At 39.0% G+C, this 20,918-nt stretch overlaps 1 protein-coding gene across 6 annotated transcripts in view; it reads left to right on the forward strand.

The window, feature by feature from the left end:
• cadpsa (Ca2+-dependent activator protein for secretion a) overlaps positions 1–20,918 on the forward strand; it is a 278,770-nt gene that overhangs the window by 143,937 nt on the left and 113,915 nt on the right. For all 6 annotated transcript variants that reach the window (XM_078172262.1, XM_078172289.1, XM_033625614.2 and 3 more), the window contains exons 12-13: positions 13,086–13,222; positions 17,202–17,389. In XM_078172262.1, coding sequence (XP_078028388.1) covers positions 13,086–13,222; positions 17,202–17,389 — 325 coding nt within the window. The remainder of the gene's footprint in view (positions 1–13,085; positions 13,223–17,201; positions 17,390–20,918) is intronic.

Here is a 20,918-nt window from a genome sequence, read left to right on the forward strand (position 1 = left end):
GCAGCTTTGGTCTCTATGGCTAATTTTCCCCTTCATGAAAACTGTATGGGGGATGAATTTTTACATTACTCGCCCATTTACATTTTATGAAGGCTTAAAATGATACATAATTAAGGGCGGGCTGCTTTTAGTGACAAGCTGTCTGGCGATAGAGTCAGTTCTGGCTCCAAAAACCCAAGATGGCTATGGACAAAATGCTGAACTTAAGGCTTTAAAACTGGAGTCTACAAACCAGTGGGTGCTGTCATTATTTTTACAGTCCATACTTATGACATGCATATATTGTCTCATTTATGGAGGTATTATCAAATTGCTTCATTTAGTTAATTTAAAGGCTGTAAATAAACTTGTGCTGGAAGGCAGAAACTTAATTTTAATTTTCAAGAAGATTTAGATGGACTGTGTCCATAGAACTCATAATGCACAATATAATATAACTAAATTAGAGTTTATGTCCAGATAGTGTTTTTCTTCAGCAGAAAAGTGGTGACAGGGTGCCGGGGAGTGCTTCATCCCAGCGTTTCATAAAAAAATAAAAAATAAATGAAAAATTAAAAAAATAAATGCTCCCAGTGCTTTTTTTTTTTTTTTTTTTTTTTTTTTTTTTTTTTTAAAATGACGTTCTCCACATAGGTATGCTTTTATGACAACAATACCTTGACACTGACATTAGCTAGGTGGCTAATGCAATGCTACATTAACAGAGGGTTGACCACAATCAGCATCAAGCTTATACAGCGAACAGTAACATCGGCAACATCTTGTGTCCACTGGCTGATCTGCTCCCAAAAAATGAGCTTTGGTGATAGTAGACACTAGCGCATCTAAAGAGGCGACAGTGACATCATTGGGACCTTTCTGAAAAGTTCTGAGATATTCAACTTAAAGCGCTTGGAGTGGCCGCACAAAAAATGGAGAGTGCTCTGAAAAATTACACTGGGCACCGCGCTTTTTCTTCAGGCGACTGCATATGCTCTGTCCTCATTAGGAACAATTGAAAAAAGACGCTAGCACTGAGAAAAAAAAAGGCTATGTAGACACAGACCATTAAATGTCCAGTGTGTAGTATTTAGTAGCATTTAGTGGTAAGGTTGCAGAGCTGAGACTTCTCCCAAGTGCCAAGTGTGAAGGCCAAATATGGCGGCCGATGCTAAAATGCAAAAACATGAATTGCTCTATCTAGAGCTAGTGATTGGTTTGTCCATTGCATACTGATTGAACAATATGGTGGACTACGGAGGAGGACTTGCTACATATGTGGATATAAATGGCTAAGGAAAACACAACAATTCCTATTTTTAGACAATTACACATTAATGAAAACATAATATTATATACCATTTCTGCCAATGTATCCGCCTAAATCCTACTCACTTGACCTTTAAAGGGATAGTTTAGATTTTTTTGAATTGGGGTTATATAGGATACTTATTCATAGTCAGTCTGTTACCTTCAATAGACGGTGATCGGCATGCCCTTGGAGAAACAGCATAGGCATCATTTAGGTATGGCGAGGTATGGCAGCTGCCATACCTTGGAATCGGGAGAAAAAATAAGAGAGAGGTTCTCATCTTACTTGTGAGTGTCCTTCATATTTGTTGCAAGTGATCAGATGTGATATGTTAGATAGTCCAAGGTGGACTGGCTGGTTGTTTTCATCGTATTGCACTTAAATACCGTATATTTCCAAATAGTCGCCCGGTGGCAAATAGCCGCCGGGTGTTTGACCCCCTCCTTGAGGGACTGTTTGCGCCTTTACGCACGGGTCGGTGGTGAAGTGGTGCACATGACTCGTTCTACGGATGGATGGACGGATGGACGGACAGGCAGCCACATATCTAAATAAGGTAATACATCTGGCTACATCAAATATCCGTGATCACCTTGACCCACGTGCGTAGAAGCGCACGCAATTCTGTGTCCTCTCACTGGGGATGCTGTGATTTGATGGCCCGGTACTCATTGTAGCCCACACTTATAAGACCCAATAATAATAATAATAATAATAATAATAATAATAATAATAATAATAATAAGTTACTGTGGACCTGTATGCCATGCCTTTTAATAAAATTACCAGAAGAGTTCACTGAAAAACAGGTAATGTCATGAATTACTCGCGTGCGTCCCTGGTGAAAATCGCTGACTTGCATGGGGAATACAGCTTCTACAGGCTCGCCATAGCTTAATGTCAGGACTCAGGGACCAGAATTCGGGATGGCAGACCGTCGGGATGGCGATATTTTGGTGTAGCGGCCTGTAACTGTTGGTTTGAAATGGCCTGTTCGGATAACTGGTATAATGCAATAGCACCACCCAGTGGTGAAACCCGTGTCCATGAAAAAAACGACCCACTCTAAACGTTTAGAGATTTTTGTACACAAACTCACCCCTACCTTACAGTATTTTTGCACTAAAAACATACTGGACAGGAACTGCAACCAAATAACGGCCTGGTGCAAGTCAGTGCAAAAAAATAAAAAAATAAAAGCCTTGAGCAAATAGCCCCTGGTTCTTTTCAAAATCGATTTTGTGAAATAAACGCCCGGGCTACTATTTGGAAAAATATGGTAGGTCAATAATATGCTCATCAGTGAATACGAGTATTATTGAATCAAATTGTTCGCCCACTTCTCCGCGAGTTATGAGTTGTGTGAGTTATCTGTGTGTTGTAAAAGCATTTTGCTCTGCTGCTGTAGACAGCCTGTCTAAATGATGTCTTGAAGCCTGTCTGATTGTATGTGGGTTTTTTTCTTCATGTTGGCATGTTAAGCTTGTATTTTCGGTCTCTGGAGACACTCCAATAAATTCGCCTCTACAGTATTGTACCAAATTGGCCTTTGTTTTACTGTGTTTCATACACCGGACCCCTTGGTTATCTTCTAGAAATGAAGTTGTAATTAATTTATTTTCTTTATTTTCTATGACGTTAAACACATAACTAATAATAATAATAACATAATAATTAAACGTCCGCTCACTGTCCATGGTGCTGAAATATGCGCCGAAATAGGTCCGATGTTTTCACTGCTCTCACCAAGTCGTGTATTACATGCAGACATGAGGTATTATGAATGACAGCTTCATGTCCTTTGAAACAGTTTTCAATAGCATAGTATGTACTTCTGACAGGTCAAAGACCAAAGTGAAGTTTTGTATAAGTTCATATTTTTGAAACTCCACTGAACGCCCCTGAGAAACAGACAGGAGTACCGCCATGGAAGCTATGCAATGTACTGCTGTGGACGGGGGTAGTATTTTAGCCACCTAAAAACCTCTGTATCAGTGTATCAAGTGTATGCTAGATTTAGAATATTTTATCTTGCATTTAGACAGGCCTTTCAACAGGAAACTAAAGCCATTAAATTGCTCTTTTCAAGGCCACTAGACTCCTTTGGCAATAAACAGTTATTTTACCTCGCAAAACACAGGAGTTGCTGGTCCACTGTTAGTGTGTTTGTCTTATTGCGTGACTTTAGTGTTTGAAATGGTTAGTTTGGATTCACCAAAGTCACAAAATAACACAGACAAATTAAGTGATGACTGCAGTGGTAGATCAGCAGCTCCCATGTTCTGCAAGGTAAAATGGCCATTTTTGTCAATGGGATCTGATGGTTTTGACAAGAGCATAGGTGTATTTGACAGCTTTAGTTCCCCATCCGAAAGGGCTTTCTCACCACAAGGTAACCACACTTAATCTGATATTGATATTATTAGGTGAGACTTCTTTTAGGTGACTAAAATACATTTTTTGTTGACCCCTCCACAGCAGTACATTACAGAGCTTCAATGGCAATACTCTTGCATGCTTCTCCAAAGTGGGGGCGTACCGACCACCATCTACTGTAGGTAATACACTGGCTATGGATACGTACGTACCTTATACAACCCCACTTCAGAAGAAATGAACTGTCCCTTTAAAGAAAGGTGGGTGCAGACCAACACACCCAATAAATGAAAAATTGCTTCCCGCATGCATTTGTGTAGGTGAATTTACTGAGAGAGCTGTTTTTTGACACAACCACTGGAGTCCTACTGTGTCCCAGCAGCTTGTAATTACCAAGTTAAAAGTGCCAGGCAATGAATAATACAGTGTGGTTGCTGCACAATTAAATCAGGCAGCAATCAGTCAATGTTACCAAATAACTACTTGTCAGTTCACACCTGGATTGGTGCAATGAATAATATAACATCATGTCACCAACACCCACCCACCCAAGTCATGTCAAAATAGACTACATTAAAACATTGTAACAACAAAGACAGAATTAAGAGTTTTGTTTTCAGCTGCTTAGAAGTGAAGCTGATCTTTACAGTTTTCTCTTTCTTTTTGTGAAGACTGATAGTCAAAACAGTGACATAGTTTAGTAGTAGCTTTTTGTTCTGTCCAATTAAGCTTTGAAAGTATTCCTCTTTTAACGTTCATTTTGACTGATAAGCACATGGACTGATGTGAATGCTAATTCTTATATATCCTGGTTCTCCTATTGAATTGTACAGTGTAAAACTTTGTATCCCTAAAACCATAACCCCACTACCAATGACATACATTTATATACATTGCATTTGCACTGGCCAACACATTTTGGAGGTGCTGTAATGATGCCTGGGTTTCCTTTATTTCTACACAGTAAAGAAATGCTTAAACTAAACGTACTGTTTTTGCAAAACACTCACTACCTTTATGTTTTGTTAGATGTCCTACATCCACCTCTGGCAACTAAGGCTTGGTAAAGGTTTTATGGTTCTGTTTAGACAAAGGAGGAATGGGATAGATTGGCATTTTTTCACTCACTGCCATATTTCTCTGGCACAATTTATGTTAGATCATTCTAACCAGCAGCAAATGAAAGGTTACTGTCTCAGCAATAAATAAATTAGTTTTAGTGTACACATATGTTTTCTAAAATTAGGCGATTGGTGATTACATTCATGTTGTTCATTTCTGCCAACAATCCTCATTAGGGCGCTTGTAACATGCATTAGTTACAAAAAGATAAATAGATAAATTAAAAAAAAAAAATGAAGCAACTAATAGAACCAATAGAAGCAATTTGAACATTTATGCAAACAACAAAAAAACATTAATAATATTGACATTATTTTAAATCTGTCAAAATAGTTTCAATCTCTCAAAATAGAGTTACAGTCACAACTTTTAATTTTATAGTAGGTTTACACATGTGCCAACCAACCCCACCAACATTTGACCCAACTTTGTGATGAAATTATGTCAGCCAGCTACCATAACTCATCACAGACTTTCAACACTTTGACGTTGCATTTTTGTGTCTGTGACTTTAAAGGACCAGAAATTAGCTGCGTGCTGACCAACACCACTCTCTCATACTGAAAGTGTAAAGGAATATGCTAGTCTTGGTTCATTATTAAAATAATCAACACTCTCTTTAACATATTACCCAAAGTAAATTAGCTTGTTGGAGTCAGGAGTTGGAGACAGTCCTCAGACTGTCAATGCTTTTCTACTAAAGGCCTCTCACTTTGTGCTGAGAATGACTGTACATTAAGATATACAAACATTTTACATTCTATGTCACAGTAGGCCTATCTCAACTTTGAATTTTGAAGACATCTAAATTTGTACTTTATTTATCCTATTTGGTTGACGGTAATGTGTGTTCACATATGGTGCTCAAATTCAAGTTGCTGTAGACCTTAGTTCATTCACTTAGAAAAATTCCTTCCTTACGGAAATCTGCCTTTGGGACAGAATAGAGAGGGGCTTTGAACAGTTTGACCAGCAGTTACACAGCTGCTGTTTCTTTCACTCCTGTCTTTCATGCTCTTTCTTTCAATGTTCTTTTACATTCTTCATTGGCTGGTTATGAAATTAACGTCTCAGGTAAAGGTCAACACACACCACCAGTGGTCAAAACACCTGCACCCATTGTTTTCTTTGTAGGTCTGTGCATCAGCAGTGTGGACAGAATGGACCGGATGCTCCACTGTCCTATTTTCTATCTTACATCAGTCAACTTATGGGAAATTTACAAACATTTTTATTTCACTTAAGGCACTTGAATGACAACTCAACTTCCTTTCTGTACAATTAAAGGGATAATTCGGATTTTTTGAATTGGGGTTGTGTGAGGTACTTGTCCGTAGTCGGTGTATTACATACAGGAAAATGTCTGTTGGCATTCCAATCATTTGAAGAAGTAGACACGAGTCTGACATATTGATTTTTTTAGGTGGATAGAACACATTTTGTTGCTGCCCCCATCCACAGCAGTACTTTGCTGCACTTATATTATTCCAACTCTTCAAAGTCATCCAGCTGCTCCTTCATACAAAGTTGGGGCAGCAATGCAGTTCAGCTCCCAGTCATTTCTAAAGCAATTCTGTTGAGGTCCAAGCTGTGCATAAAGCAGTGCAGCTTAGCATCAACTTTTCAGCTGCAAGCACTTACTGTTGATGTTTTACAAACAGTTGTGTTGACTTTGAGCTTCAGCTGAGAGAAGCTTTGACAATGAGAGTATCTTCATGATTAGTGGTGCAGTGGTGTGGATTAGAGAGGTTATGGCATCAATGAGGATCTTCACAAGTGTAGTGACAGAAAGATCTAGATGTGTTTGTGGTCACTCAGTCCACAAAAAAAGCAAGCCACGTGCTAAATAGCCCCAAATGCTCTTGACCATCAAACCCAGGACCAGCAGTGTGTCCGCTGCCTCCCGGTTCCTCTCCTCTGGATCTATAAATGAATAGCAGCCATCAATCATTGTCAGGGCCGTCCTTCCCCAGCCCAGACGGACGGGGGTGACTAATGTCACTGCATGTTACTGTCCAGCCCTCCCGCCTTCATTCCCGCTCACTCACATCAAACAGACCTGACAGGCCACCAGCTACAGACCAAAGGGGCACCGCAATGTCACCTTTTTAGATTTTTGGGGGAGGGTGGGGGGAGACTTGTTGAGGGGACACAATCAGCTCCCAGCATCCCGCTCTTTGTTTTGTTTGTTGATTGACAGCTGGGGTGCCTGCGTTGGGCAGCAAAGAGGACTTTGGCTGACAAATCTCTTGATAGCTGCGTAGCTCTGTATAACCTTCATTCGCATCTGTCCCAGGTTTGTCCTGACTGATGGGACCAAATGTGTCCACACTCCACTGTCCATTCAAGATCAAAGTTTAATCGAATCTATGAGTTGCGTGCAGTTATTGGAAAATAAGTACACCTTGTGGAGTGTGTTATTCTGTTAGTGTTAAAGCTTTTGTTTTGGGAAACACACTCTTTCGGTTGTTACTGTGGCTTTGTACAAAATCACTCCCTCATTCACTTGTTCACAGCTCCCTCCCTGTGTTTTTAAAACCTCAATTACTTTTATTTAGATAATGATAATTTAATAGGTTTAATTAAATGACCACAAACCAATTGCCATACTAAAAAACCTGTGCTTGGGCCAGATAGCTCAGAGTACTGGTTGGCGTCTGGGTCTTAAAATATCTATAACATGCTGCGTGCACTGGACTTGAAGAGAACTTGAACACAACAGGGGCCCAACAGCAAATCAGTGCTGTTATTGCACATTAAATTCATCTGTTAGTATTAATATTTCTTAATACTAGCAGTCCAACACATTCTGACTCCGTCACATTGAAGTTTGGTCATGGGCACTTAGAGATATGACTTGCAAGGTACTCTGGGTGCGTTGGTTGTTGATGTTCTGGGACACCATGTCAACTACAGCCTGTTACATACATTGTCCATTTTTAAAATACACTTCTGTTTTCACAGGAAATGTACAATTTCCATGCAGTCTCTTTTTAAAATAAACACACTACGTCAGTACAACACAGCAAATTGACTATTTTTTCCTTAAACAACAAATGCACGTGGTTACATTTAGCCAACATATGCACATGGTTGGGTTTAGGCAACATAAGCACATGTTTAGGTTTAGAAAAAAAGAACAAGGTCTGGCTTTACAGTCATACTGGAAGCAAACACTGGCCTCTTGAGTGAAAGTCAGTGGTTGTTGGACCCATCCACAAGCCTTTCCACCTGCCCTACTAGGACTTTCACCCTCTTAACTTACGTTGTCCAGCGGCATTTCCCTCCGATGCCGCCCGGCCGGCCGCATATCATGCTGGCATGAAAGGACGGCTTTCTTTGTCAGTGTCACTGAGCAAGCGCTGGTATTCAATGACTTAGAGTGAGACCAGGTTGAGCAGTCTGGTTTAAGGTAATAATGCTAGTGTTTGGCAAGCAGAGTTGTGTGTAGGTTTCCTGGCTATGACAAATAAAACAACCATGTCTCTTTTAAGCTTCTACTCCAAAATGCTGTTTGAGCTGTAGGGCAAGAGCTATAATATGCCACACTGGCTCAGCATATTATCATCATCATGATATAAGATTTTCTAATGTAGCAAAGCTTGACTTTGTACCCCAGCAAAGCCAGTTGGAGCCAGCCTGCAGGTTTGCATGGATTTACTATCAGCAACCCTGCAAAATTAAAAAGAGAGATTCCTTAATCATCTCTAAGGTGATGCAGTATATGAGCTGACTTTGCTATCAGGAGCTGCAGGGCATTGTGGATAGTGTGACACCTTGGCTAGATGATAGGGTTGGGCCAGTGTAAAGTTTTTCAAACCGATTTGATTTGATTGAGAGGCGGCACAGACTGGACCAGTATACTGTATTTTCTGAACTTGATTAAGCAGACAGTCCTGAGTGGAACATAATGACACCAGCAAACGAGCATTCAGCTATCATCACGTTGCATCATGTAACATCAGAGCTCTCTGTCCACATTAAATACATAAATATACACTCCTGTTACATCATGTAAACAACCCACATAAATATCAGCTGTGCTCTCGGGATCAGACTGGATTTGTAACCACTTAATAGATGGGTGAGTAGCCTACTTGCTATCTTTCTGTGTTTGTAGCATTACTTTTTAAAACAGAAAACATGTTTTTATATCATTATAATTACTGGAAAAAACACACATTATAGGCAACAACAAGTAGCTTAGCTTGTTACTAAAATGATCAATACCTTAAGCAGTGACTTTCAACTCCCTGGCAACCGCTCTCAAGCCAGCTGACACCTATACTGGTTTTTGTAGTGAAATCAGAAGGTACTATGTAGATAACTCCTCAATTTAACTTTATGATTTGCTCAATCCTCATCCACTGTAGTGCTTTCAAAGCGAGCAACAGGTAGCCATGGTGCACCGTGTTGCCTGCAGCCAGTTAGGACACCTTTTTTGTCAGCTTCGGATCCAAGATGTTGCCATGTTGGCACAGTTTTAGCTTTCTTGAGAGACTAACTCTGCCATGTCTCATCTTGTCACCTGAAAAAACACACAAACTTGTCAAGTTAACAACCACACAGTGTGCAGCTCTGCCCCTCCCCCTTCTACTGAAAACTGATCTCTTCTTGTTGCTGTGCGCAGTTCACAGCTTTTCAGACACTCTTATCTCCATTAGTCCCTTTATAAACAAATAAAAAATAATATTATGATCATCACATTGGCACATTGCTGATTACTCAACCTCAAACATAAAGTTTCAACGTATCCTCCAACAATAATGTACTAATATAACTTATCTGTGGTTTTCAGAAATGTACAATGCCAACATTTACTCTGGCAATTGGTTTGCTCATGTAAACATAGCACATCACCAGGAAAGCATGTAAAAACTTCAAAAAAACAAACAAACAAAAAAACTGTGTTAGTTGATATTAGTGTGGGGTCACAACAACCTCTCCTCATTCTGAGATGTTCAATACAGCAATTATTCAGGAGCCACACAAGGGGTCTGGGGCCACCAACACTGCAGTGAAGTGGCATTAGAAATGGGGACCGTTAATGGGAATCGTGAGAGTCAAGGTGGGTGGCTTAACACACAACTGGCCTATTAGTGGTCAATGCTATATCCTGTTTTATAAGGCAGTAGACTTGTAGAGAAGTGATAGAATTAGTCTTGTAAAGGCAGTCCATTTAGCTGTACAACGACTCCAAATCCTGAAGGCTTCTCTTTTATTGGCTATTAAAATGCCAGTAATTGCATTTTAACGAGTCCACTGGGAAAATAACTCTGCTAAGCTCTCACTACAGAGTGCACAGACATGCTTTGAAGGCTTTTTGATGTCTCCTTTTTTTAGTAAAAGGGGAATTGATCTATGGAAGCGAATCGTGACTAATATTTAAATTAAAATGTATTTGCAGAAATGCTTTTTCATGTTAACAATGTGGCTGCATTATTTGACTCATAAATAAAATTAATCATCAATCATCATATTTGCATTTTAATTTTCTTCTTCAAGACTGCAAATTCTTTTACTTAATTAAAATGAAAAAGAAAAAGTCATTTGAGATTTAATTTTCAAAATATGCCCCAGCAAATAGATAGCAAAATTCAATTTGAAATGTAAAATTTGAAAATTAAAATGCATTTGCAGAAATGCTTTTTCATTTTAAGAATGTGGATGCATTATTTCACTCATAAATAAAATGAATAATCAATCAACCTATTTGCATTTGCATTTTCTTCTTCAAGACTACACATTTTATGCCATAATCAAAAAGAAAACAAAGAAGACATTGCTATTTCATTTTCGTGGTCTGCCCTGCAAAATAGTGCCCATAATTCGAAAATGATTTGGCAATCTGAGCGGTGCAGGAGAGTGACGTCAGTAGCCGCTCTTCTTCAGCTGACCGTGCTACCCATCTAATACGGTAGGGGGCGGTGTGCACATTTGATATATGGATGCATCACAGGTCATGGCGCTCCCTGAGATTGTGCTTTCTAAACATCGGAATTTCCCAAAACTGAATAAATACCACACATGGCAACGCAAAACTGCTTTGCTAGCTCAATCATGTTGTAACTAAGATATCTGCTGGAAAAAATAATTTTTTCATGGACTGTTCATTGAGGATACGGAGTTAATACGTCTGCTGGTGCTATGGAGTATATGATACAAAAGGGGAGTGATTATAGATCATAAACTGTGTTTAAAGCCACACATATAACATATTAAACGGATTAAATAATGGAGTTGTTGAAGAAGGAATGTTTGTATATATTGTACTGTTCACTTATAATGCCATGTATGTCCTACTTCTATTTGGGGAAATGCATATAAAACAATCATAGACCCTATAATTAAACTTCAAAAAAGAGCTCCTAGAGCAGGGGTCAACTTAAATTCAAAGAGGTCCAGTTAGAGAAAATTTCCTTAGGCAAAGGTCCGGAACATGTCTAACTTGTGATATGATTTAGTTTGATATATAAAGTAATACATAATGCTGGTTATCGTGGATCTACTAATCAACTGTTCATTCATCCTACAACTGAAACCCTGATGTCTTAAATTTGAAACTATCCTCTGATCTTAACTACTTACATCTAACTATCAATGTCAAGAAAACAGAATGTATGTATTTTCATGCCCCCAAAAAACTACATAATTGTCTGACCCTTTTCATTTAGCAAATAAAACACTAACAATCACAGAAACTTACATATATCTTTGAGTATTCCTTGACTCACATCTCTCACCACATTCAGAACCTAACAACAAAGGTCAACCAGAAATTGTATGTCTATAACAAGATTAGACCATATCTTACCCCTGCTACACAAATAATCTAGCCATTAGATATTAATTTCAGATCCTAAACAACAACTCTAATCCTACACTTATTGCTCTACATCTAAGTCACAACACAAGACAGGAACACACCACTAGATTAATTTTGCATGCACTCATTCCTGTACCACCCTACAATATAAATTATGGTCAGAGATCATTGTGTCACACTTTCATTAAAATCTGGAATGAGATCCCACACTACATTAGAGCAATAACCTCTATTTCACATTTCTAACATACATACAAACACTATCTGCAACCTGCAACCACTAATTTAAATCTCATATCCCATTTTGTTCACTCCACTTAAGTCCTCTATTCTGTATTTAGCTGATTATAATTTGTTGTTTTGCCTCTGTTGATTGTTTCTGTTTTTATTTATTTTGTATTGTAATGTGTTTTTGTTGCATAACAGGAACCTGCCGAAAAAACAATTTTTAACTGAGTCAGGCCAGTTTTTACAGTTACACAAAATGTTACTTTTTCCTGTATAAATGAAATTAAATGAAACTGTCTGACTGTCTGAAATGATGGTCTGTATTCTTTTATTTTTTTTATTTATGAAACATGTAAAGTGAGAACCAATGTAAAATACAGATGTTTCAGTTTTGGGAGTCAAACTATGGAATGGACTCAGTGCATCTGTTTCGTAAAAGCCTTAAAATGTAATATAATTACGAATCATAATGTAAAATTAATAAAAGGTAAAAAAAAATAAAATAAAATTGAGGAGTATAATTTGGAGTATAATGTCTGTATTTATTAATTAATTTCCTTTCTTTGGTTTTGTTGATATCCTGATAGGCAAAAATAAGTCTTGGGCTTCAGCCTGTTTTTAAGATGTATGCAACCAAAATAAAAATTCATTCTTTTAAAGGTAGTACCCACTATAAGAGACTGTTAAGAGCTTCAAAGGCTGACGTTGATGCATAGACATGAATGTTTGAGTATGCATGAACACAACATGAACGTGATCCCCAGTACTCAGAACTAACCACTGACCTCCAGATCAGGAGTTACATCCTGAAAGCTGCCTGGAAAACTCTTCTATCCACCTTAACTTTACCCTGCCTGTTGAGTCAAAACTGGCAACCCTCATGAAGAGCCCATAATGGTGTCAGGGCTGGAAACACCACCTAATAACTGACTGGCACTTTTTTACTTGAGTGAGTAATTAAGTGCTGTTACATCAAAACTGAGATCTATCAGCAGTTTTACAGAACTTGGTCTCATTATAAATTATAGCTGTGGTGTCTCCTTACACTTCTCACAGTTATAAAAGTGTGTACAGCATTTCAGTATTGTGGGCACTTCATAAGATTATTTGTTTCATTTTTTGTTTCACATACAAATTAACTGAGTGCCACAGTTAACTTTATTCTTGTTTTTGACGCTGTCTTCTGTCTCTGTCTCTCTCTCTGTCTGTCTCCTCATTGGATTGGTAAATGGTTGTATACAGATGCTGATCGAGCCCAGAAGCATGGCATGGATGAGTTTATTTCAGCCAACCCCTGTAACTTTGACCATGGCTCGCTGTTTGAGCTTGTACAGCGCCTCACTCTGGACCACAGACTCAACGACTCCTACTCCTGCCTGGTAAGGAAAGGCTTTAGAATGTGACTGAGAGAAATTCACACCCTGCCTGCTCTCTCACCAGCCCAGTCGGCAGAAGAAAATGTTGGCATTTTACGTTTCTGCGAACCACTGATATGCAACATTTACATGTATCATATGTACGTATCATATCAGCTTTTTGAAAGTGACGCAGTATATGGGCTGACTTTGTCATCAGGAGGGGTAGGGGATAGTGGATGGCACGTCACCTAAGCAAGATGCCTGCTAAGCTGCAGACCACTGTTTAAGACCAACAAACAACGAGACTGGTTGTTTTTTTTTTGTTTGTTTTTTTTTTTTAGCCATGCAATTTCTAGTGGCTTTTTAGTAGGTGCTAGGACCATATGCTTTTGTCCCAATTCGATTTCTACCACGATTCTTGGGTCCCGATTTATATTGCCGTTCTGAATAATTGTGATTTTACATGTATTGTGATTCAATTTTTAAAGTATTGCGATTCGATATAACTGTCCGTGACAAAGTTTACACACAGCTTTGGTCTAGCTAGCTCTGCCTTGCCTGGAAGTATCTTAAAAATGAATGTGCCTGGTCCCGACCAGGCTAACAACCAGGCTTAGTTTAGCCTGGTGCTTTATCTGTCCAGTCAGCTGTCACTGCGATCGGAAATCAATGTGTTTTACCGTCATTTCATGTTCTTATGTACGTATTTGCCTCATTTTTGAACAAAATACATTAAGCCTACAATAATTTAAAAAAAAAACATTTAACATTTAAAACATTATCTTTGTCATAGCCCAAACATACTTTGACATGCACATATCTTTACCAATAAAAGGATTAATTGTTGGAATAAACATACAAGTAGGTGTATTTGGCATTAACACAATTAGTGGTTATTAGGTAGCCTATCATAACTGTATGACCTTCCCAAATTATATTCCCAGTTAACTGGACCAATAACTCCAGTGTACTTTACATCAATGAATGAAAACATGAAGATGAAACCACAATATTCTTTGATCTCATTTTATTTAAATGAAAAATACTAAAATCAGTCACTGTCTGCTTTGAGCTGTGGAGAGAAAGAAAGAAATAATATTGATTAATACATTGCATCACAGTCATGCTTACAATGTGCATTAAAATGACTTACTTCTTTCTGTAGTTTCTTTATTTCCAAGTCGGTGGCTTAGTGGCAGAGCAGGCGTCACATGTAGCTAAAAGGCTGTTGCCACAGCGGCCTGGGTTCGAATCCTGCCAGTGGCCCTTTGCTGCATGTCATCCGCCCTCTCTCTCCCCCCCCTCATGCTTACCTGCCCTCTCCATTAAAGGCAGCTATTTTAACAAAAAACCTTATTAAGGCAACTATTTTAACTAAAAACGTGCTAAAAAAAAAAAATTATGACGAATAATGTGATCAGTCACTGTCTGATTGGAGCTGGAGAGACAAAGAGAGAAATAACATTGATTAATACATTGCGTCATGCTTACAATGTGCATTAAAATCACTTACTTCTTTCTCTAGTTTCTTAATTTCTAAGTCCAATTTCCTTAACGTTTTTCTTTTAATTTGTCAATTTGTCTTACACTGCAAGACAATCCAAAGTCAGACAGTCCACATAACACCAATGGTTGATTAATGAATGAATAAAATGATTGATTCCATGTACAGTATACTGGAATAATGTACCTTGTATGAACTGGGCGGTTTCCCCCCCTCTGTCCTCCATCATCGGCCTGCCTCGGTTCTGATCCAGGGCGAGCTCTTCTGCTGGTGTGAAATCAGCATTTGCTTAACTTGCTGCATTGGTGAATCTGTGATCAATTTCAGGGTCTATTTAAGAAAGCCATGGACACGCACTCACCTGAATAAGTTACACCTGGCTTGACAAAGCCGCGCCTCCTCAGCCTGGCTTGGCGTTCGAACAACCAATTAAGCCAGGATGGACTTAGGGGAATTTGTCCAGCTTCGCTTTTCCACTTATCCTGGATTGGTTAATTCTACTTTGAAACAACAGGCCCCTGGTCATGTTCACTTGATGATGATTAGCTAAGTCTGTTTTTTTTTTTGCCGTGGCTCACAAAGCAGTCTCCTTCTGGTCTGTGGCGCTGCATGTAGAAGCTTCAGTGCTGATTGGCTATCACTTGTGCCGTGTAACCGAGCAGTGTAACCAATCAGTGGGCCTGTAGGCGAGACATTGTTACACAGCCAAGAATGGGGACTTCAGGCATGGAGACGGCTGTATCAGAGCGAGAGGAGCGCGTTTTAAAATAAACGTATTTTACCGGTTATCTGTGAAAACAACAGCCTAAAATAAATAGAAAAATGTCGATTCTGGGGAGAGAATCGATTTTTAGAATTGTCCGAGAAAAGAATTGCGATTAATATAAAAATCGATATTTTTTTTTTCCCTCTCCTACTTTTTAGGCAACAATTGTGGGGTTGTTTTAGCCACCTGTCACTGTGTTTTAACTGGAGATGGTGCCACAAACAGCAGTTGTTTCTTAGGGGCTGTCCACACCAACGTGGGTATTTATAAAACCGTGACTCTTTGCTCACGGTTTGGCCTTTCATCCACATGTAACCGCAGTTTTGGGCCCCTGTAACCGGAGTTATTTGTAACTGGAGTCTAGGGTGAACTTTTTGGAAAAGTCCGGTGTCAGAAGTCATGTGTGGACAGGATAACCGCAGTTATTTTGTCTCGTCTCCATTGTATGACGTCACAGTGTGCGACGTAAACAGAAAACAGCTGTGTTATTACCCGATCCAGTGTGTGCGAGAGACGATTTGAGGATGGACCTAAACAAAATACTGCTGCTATTTAGCAGCATATCAGCACTTTGTGGCTGTATCATACAACTAACGCTACTCAACCACATCCAGCAACAGAGGCGCAAGAGTGTGCTATTACGGAGACTGCTCCTACTGCATAATAGTACGCTTGTTGTTGTTTTTTCGGTAATGACGTTTTACTGCCTTCTGATTGGCTACAAGCCTACAAGCCAGGCCTTACAGTTAGGAGTTATATTGCCACCTACTGCTTTGGCATGTGTATTACATTGCTTGATAGTGGAATTTGTGGTGTCATGTGGACGGAGGTATTTTTATTACACTGCTCGTATGGACGCAGATTTTTTAAAAACTGGAGGCCAAAAAAGTTCGGTTTTAAAAATACCCATGCTCGTGTGGACTAGGCCTTAGAGAGACATTACTGCGTTTTCTGCTGAGATAGTGCCTCGAAAATGGGGTATTCTTTTCATAACCATAACCAAGTGGTTTTTATACCTAAACCTAAACACATGTTGACCACAGTACTGTTGAAACACAAAGTTTCAATTAATCCACTACATAATGCTATATTATGCTGATCTGTTCTGTACGACATCTATTGCACGTCTGTCCGTCCTGGAAGAGGGATCCCTCCTCAGTTGCTCTTCCTGAGGTTTCTACTGTTTTTTTTTCCCCGTTAAAGGGTTTTTTTGGGGAGTTTTTCCTTATCCGCTGTGAGGGTCATAAGGACAGAGGGAGGTCGTATGCTGTAAAGCCCTCTGAGGCAAATTGTGATTTGTGATATTGGGCTTTATAAATAAAATTGAATTGAAACTGATAATGATGTACAAATGTAATGTATCCGTTGTTCAGAAACATACAATGCCAACATTTTTTTTTCTGGGTTTTCAGTTGCTATCAACACCACCCACCTGACCAATCACTGTGCAAAGAGGGCATGATCATTGGATTGTCATGATTAATCTGTTAGAAAGGTGTGGGAGAGGGGTTTCAGCAGTTATTGGATAATCTAATAAGCATTTAGTCCAAAGAACTAAGGTTCTAATATAATGTAACCTCTGTACGGTCTGTAGATTACACACAGACTGCACAAACAGTCCAGTGGCCAATATCGGGTGAATAAACCATGGTGAAGATATCAGTATTGTGAAACATGCTGCTCTTGCATGGTATTTTGTATGCAGCATTGTATGTGTGTGTTACCCACAGGGCTGGTTCAGTCCTGGTCAGGTGTTTGTCTTAGACGAGTACTGCGCTCGCTATGGCGTTCGAGGCTGCCATCGGCATTTGTGTTACCTGAGCGATCTGCTGGAGAGGGCAGAGAACGGAGCCATGATCGACCCCACCCTGCTACACTACAGCTTTGCCTTCTGTGCCTCCCACGTCCATGGAAACAGGTACAAATCAAGGCGCTGGCTCCAGTACAAACTATCCCCCCCCCCCGTTTCTTATGCTTTTAAGTTTTATGCTTTAAATTGTTTTCACTTTGCATGATGTTTGCATGTTCACTTTTCTTCTTTCTTTTGTCTGTTTTTTTCTGTACAACCTCCTTACCTTGTTCATTTTCACAAAATTACCTTCCCTTCACTGTTCCTAAAAACTTGCACTTTCACACAACCACACCTAGTCAGCGTGTGTCTGAATTGTTAAACTGGCCAGTATGTGAGGCCGAACTTGAACGAGCCCTGTTCCCCTCTTCCCCTGACCTCCCTGCCCAAACTGCTAAGAGAGAACTCAAAATCATTGAGTTCATGAAGAAAAAGGAATTCAGGTCCCCACTTTTCTCAGGAACTAGAAGGTAAGTTATCTCAGCAGTCAGTCTGTGTGGTGCAGTCTAACCAAGGGGAAAATATTAACACCTTCTTTTGTTTTTGCTATGCTAATGACAGTTTTCTAACAACACAAATGATCAGACAAGTTTTGAAACAAATCAGGTTTAATGTGATCATCAAAGCCAGGTTATGGATTGTCTGTACACACAGTCCCGTACACACAGCTACAGTGAGTCCACGGTCTCGGGACGTAGCTCTGCAACATGTAGTGGACAGAGCCCTTAGGTCAGGGCTGTCCAAATTTTTCATGCCAGGGCCAGGAAACATAAAGATAAAAACAATATAGTCCTGGGCTATGAAGCTTAGTTCTGAAAAATGTATATAACAAGCTGTGGAAGGTTAGTTTAGGGTTAGTACTGTTGGAGTTAGATTAGGGAATATCAGCTAAACATACATTTTCTGGACTGGAAAACAAAATCCAAGTTCCAACACTATTCTCCCCTGTCATGCAATACTTTGGGGACATTGACGAAATGGAAGTTTGATCATGTCATCATTTTAAATAAAAAATATTAATTTGATGTCTTAATTATGCATTTCAGATAGATAGATAGATAGATAGATAGATATGAACACAGCAGTGAATGGCTGTGTGTGTGTGTGTGTGTGTGTGTGTGTTTTCATAGCTTCCACCTTGACACCACAGTCCACCTAAAACTTAACCACTACAGTATTACAGCCTGCATGTCAAGTCTTTTGTTTTCCCTGTGATTTGAAATCATCTGATATGCACATCATTACAGAAACAAAAAAATTTGAGTCTTAGTCCTGAGATGAAAATGCTTTTTAGTTTAAGTCACATTTTAGTCATTTTATCCCTCATAGTTTTAGTCGACAAAAATTCACAACATTGTCAACTTTTCGTCATTATGTTTTGTATGTGTTTGTTTTTTGTTTTTTTGTTTTTTTTTTCATTTTTTTTAATTCTTCAACTATCCAGTTAGGCTACTTCATGTATCAGAAATGAGTTGTATTTTTTTTCTAAAACCACAAATAACTCCTGCACACTGACAAACTGTCATATCTTTAGCAGTTTTTGTCAGGTTTAAGGGGTGAATTACGAGTACACACTTCCACACACGTTTTTATTATCAAGATCTATTCTTAGCTCATCATCATCTTGTTTTCATTATGGATAAAAAGTTTGGTCATTTTAGTTTGTGATTGTAAAAGTTGTAGCTTGTTATCCTTTTTTCTTGTTTTGATCTTTGTACAAAATCGTGGTGACTAAAGGCAAAGGGTTAAAAAGTAAACATGGGAGTGAAATTGGGGCTACTGGATTGATGACGTGAATCATCAAGGGAGCATCCCTAAAATATACCTCGTGCACTGACTTTGGATTCAATCAAAGTCTGATTTAAAATATGATAAAGATAGTTACTGTATGTGATTTTTACAGGTACCTGCCAACCAAGTCTTTTCTTTAGCTGTTTATTAAATTTAATAGGCAATATGTCAATTAAATATGCATAGACAGTATTATTATCTTTAGTTATATATATATGTGTGTGTGTGTGTGTGTGTGTATATATATATACATACACACACACACACATATATATATATATATATATATATATATATATATGTATATATACATATATTATAGATCCAAAGGTTTCTGGTAAATGCATATAATTAGATCAACTAAATAAACATTTAGCAATTATAGCAATACAGTCAGATCATGAGTCTCCCAGCCATGCTATAATCAAAAATGCAGTCCCATGATCTCCCAAAGTTCTCACCTTTATCGTTGGCTCTAGCTAACATCTGTTCATATGACACGATATCCAAGATAGATTCATACATTAACTAACATACATTATGTTTTCAGGTTCATCTTTCGTGTCTGTCTGTCCATCTGTCCCACTCTTATGAATAGAATATCTAAAATATACCTTGAGGGAATTTCTTAAGATTTGGTGCAAATGTTCACTTGGTCCCAAGGATGAACTTATTAGATTTTGGTGGTCAAAGGCCAAAGGTCAAAGGTCACTATATCCTTGTGTCTGTCCTTTTCGAATCAAAGTGATATCTCAAGAACACATTGAGCAAATTTCCTCAAATTTGGCACAAACGTTCATTTAGGCTCAAGGATGAAATGATTCGTTGTGATGGTCACAGGTCAGGGTCACTTGACCTTTGTTTGTGTGATTCTCATGAACTCGTTAACAATGCCTTGAGAGTATTTTCTCAAATTTGGCACAAACTTCCACTTGGACTTAAGAATGAACTGATGAAAAAATTGCTGGTCAAATCAGTTTGATCCCCCAGTAGGCAGTCGATACTGTCAAACCTACCCACTTCCCTTTGTATTATAGTACTGTCTCCCAAAATGAGCAAATACGTTTACACTTCCAAATTGCATGTAAATATGTCCCTGTTTCTGTCTGACATTTCAGTAGAATATCAATAAACTTGGTTTTACATTATCAGTTTTCAGTCAGAGATCAAATGGTGTCATTTCCTGAAGGTTCTGTGGTATGTGACACAGGAGTCATCTGGCTTTCATTCCAGTATGTACCCTGTTATCTAAGTTGCAGTATTTACCTCTCGTCTAATCTGCCGTGATGTGCTCAGACATCAAATCTGTCAACATCGCAGTCGGCCGTCTGCAGATGAAGCGTAACAAAGATAGACGAGGGCCACTCCAGCGCTGAGGGCAAAGGTCAGGAAGGGCTGTCTGTCAATGTCCACCACACACACACACACACACACACACACACACACGCACACACCTCCCCCCATCCCTCCAAGTAACCCCATCCTCTATCCATCTATTCACCCATCCATCCATCCCTCTGTCCAGCTGACAAACAGTGACTGAGGGCTGAGGCCTTTCTGATCAGCATGGACAGATGGACAACACTTGCTCCAAGAGAAACAGAGACAAAAAAGAAACAGAGGGACAAATAAGACAAATATGATGAGAAACTGAGTTTGATTGAAAGTTCGTGGAGAGAGAAATAAGAGGGTATGAAACTTTTTTTACTAAAAAAAGGGACATAAATGAGGAGCAGTTAAATTCAGACATGAAAAAGTTTGCTGCCAGAGGACAGAGTTCAGCACAGTTTATTATCAGTGTTGAAAA

This window comes from Epinephelus lanceolatus, chromosome 1, assembly GCF_041903045.1.
Source record: "Epinephelus lanceolatus isolate andai-2023 chromosome 1, ASM4190304v1, whole genome shotgun sequence".
Taxonomy (NCBI): domain Eukaryota; kingdom Metazoa; phylum Chordata; class Actinopteri; order Perciformes; family Serranidae; genus Epinephelus; species Epinephelus lanceolatus.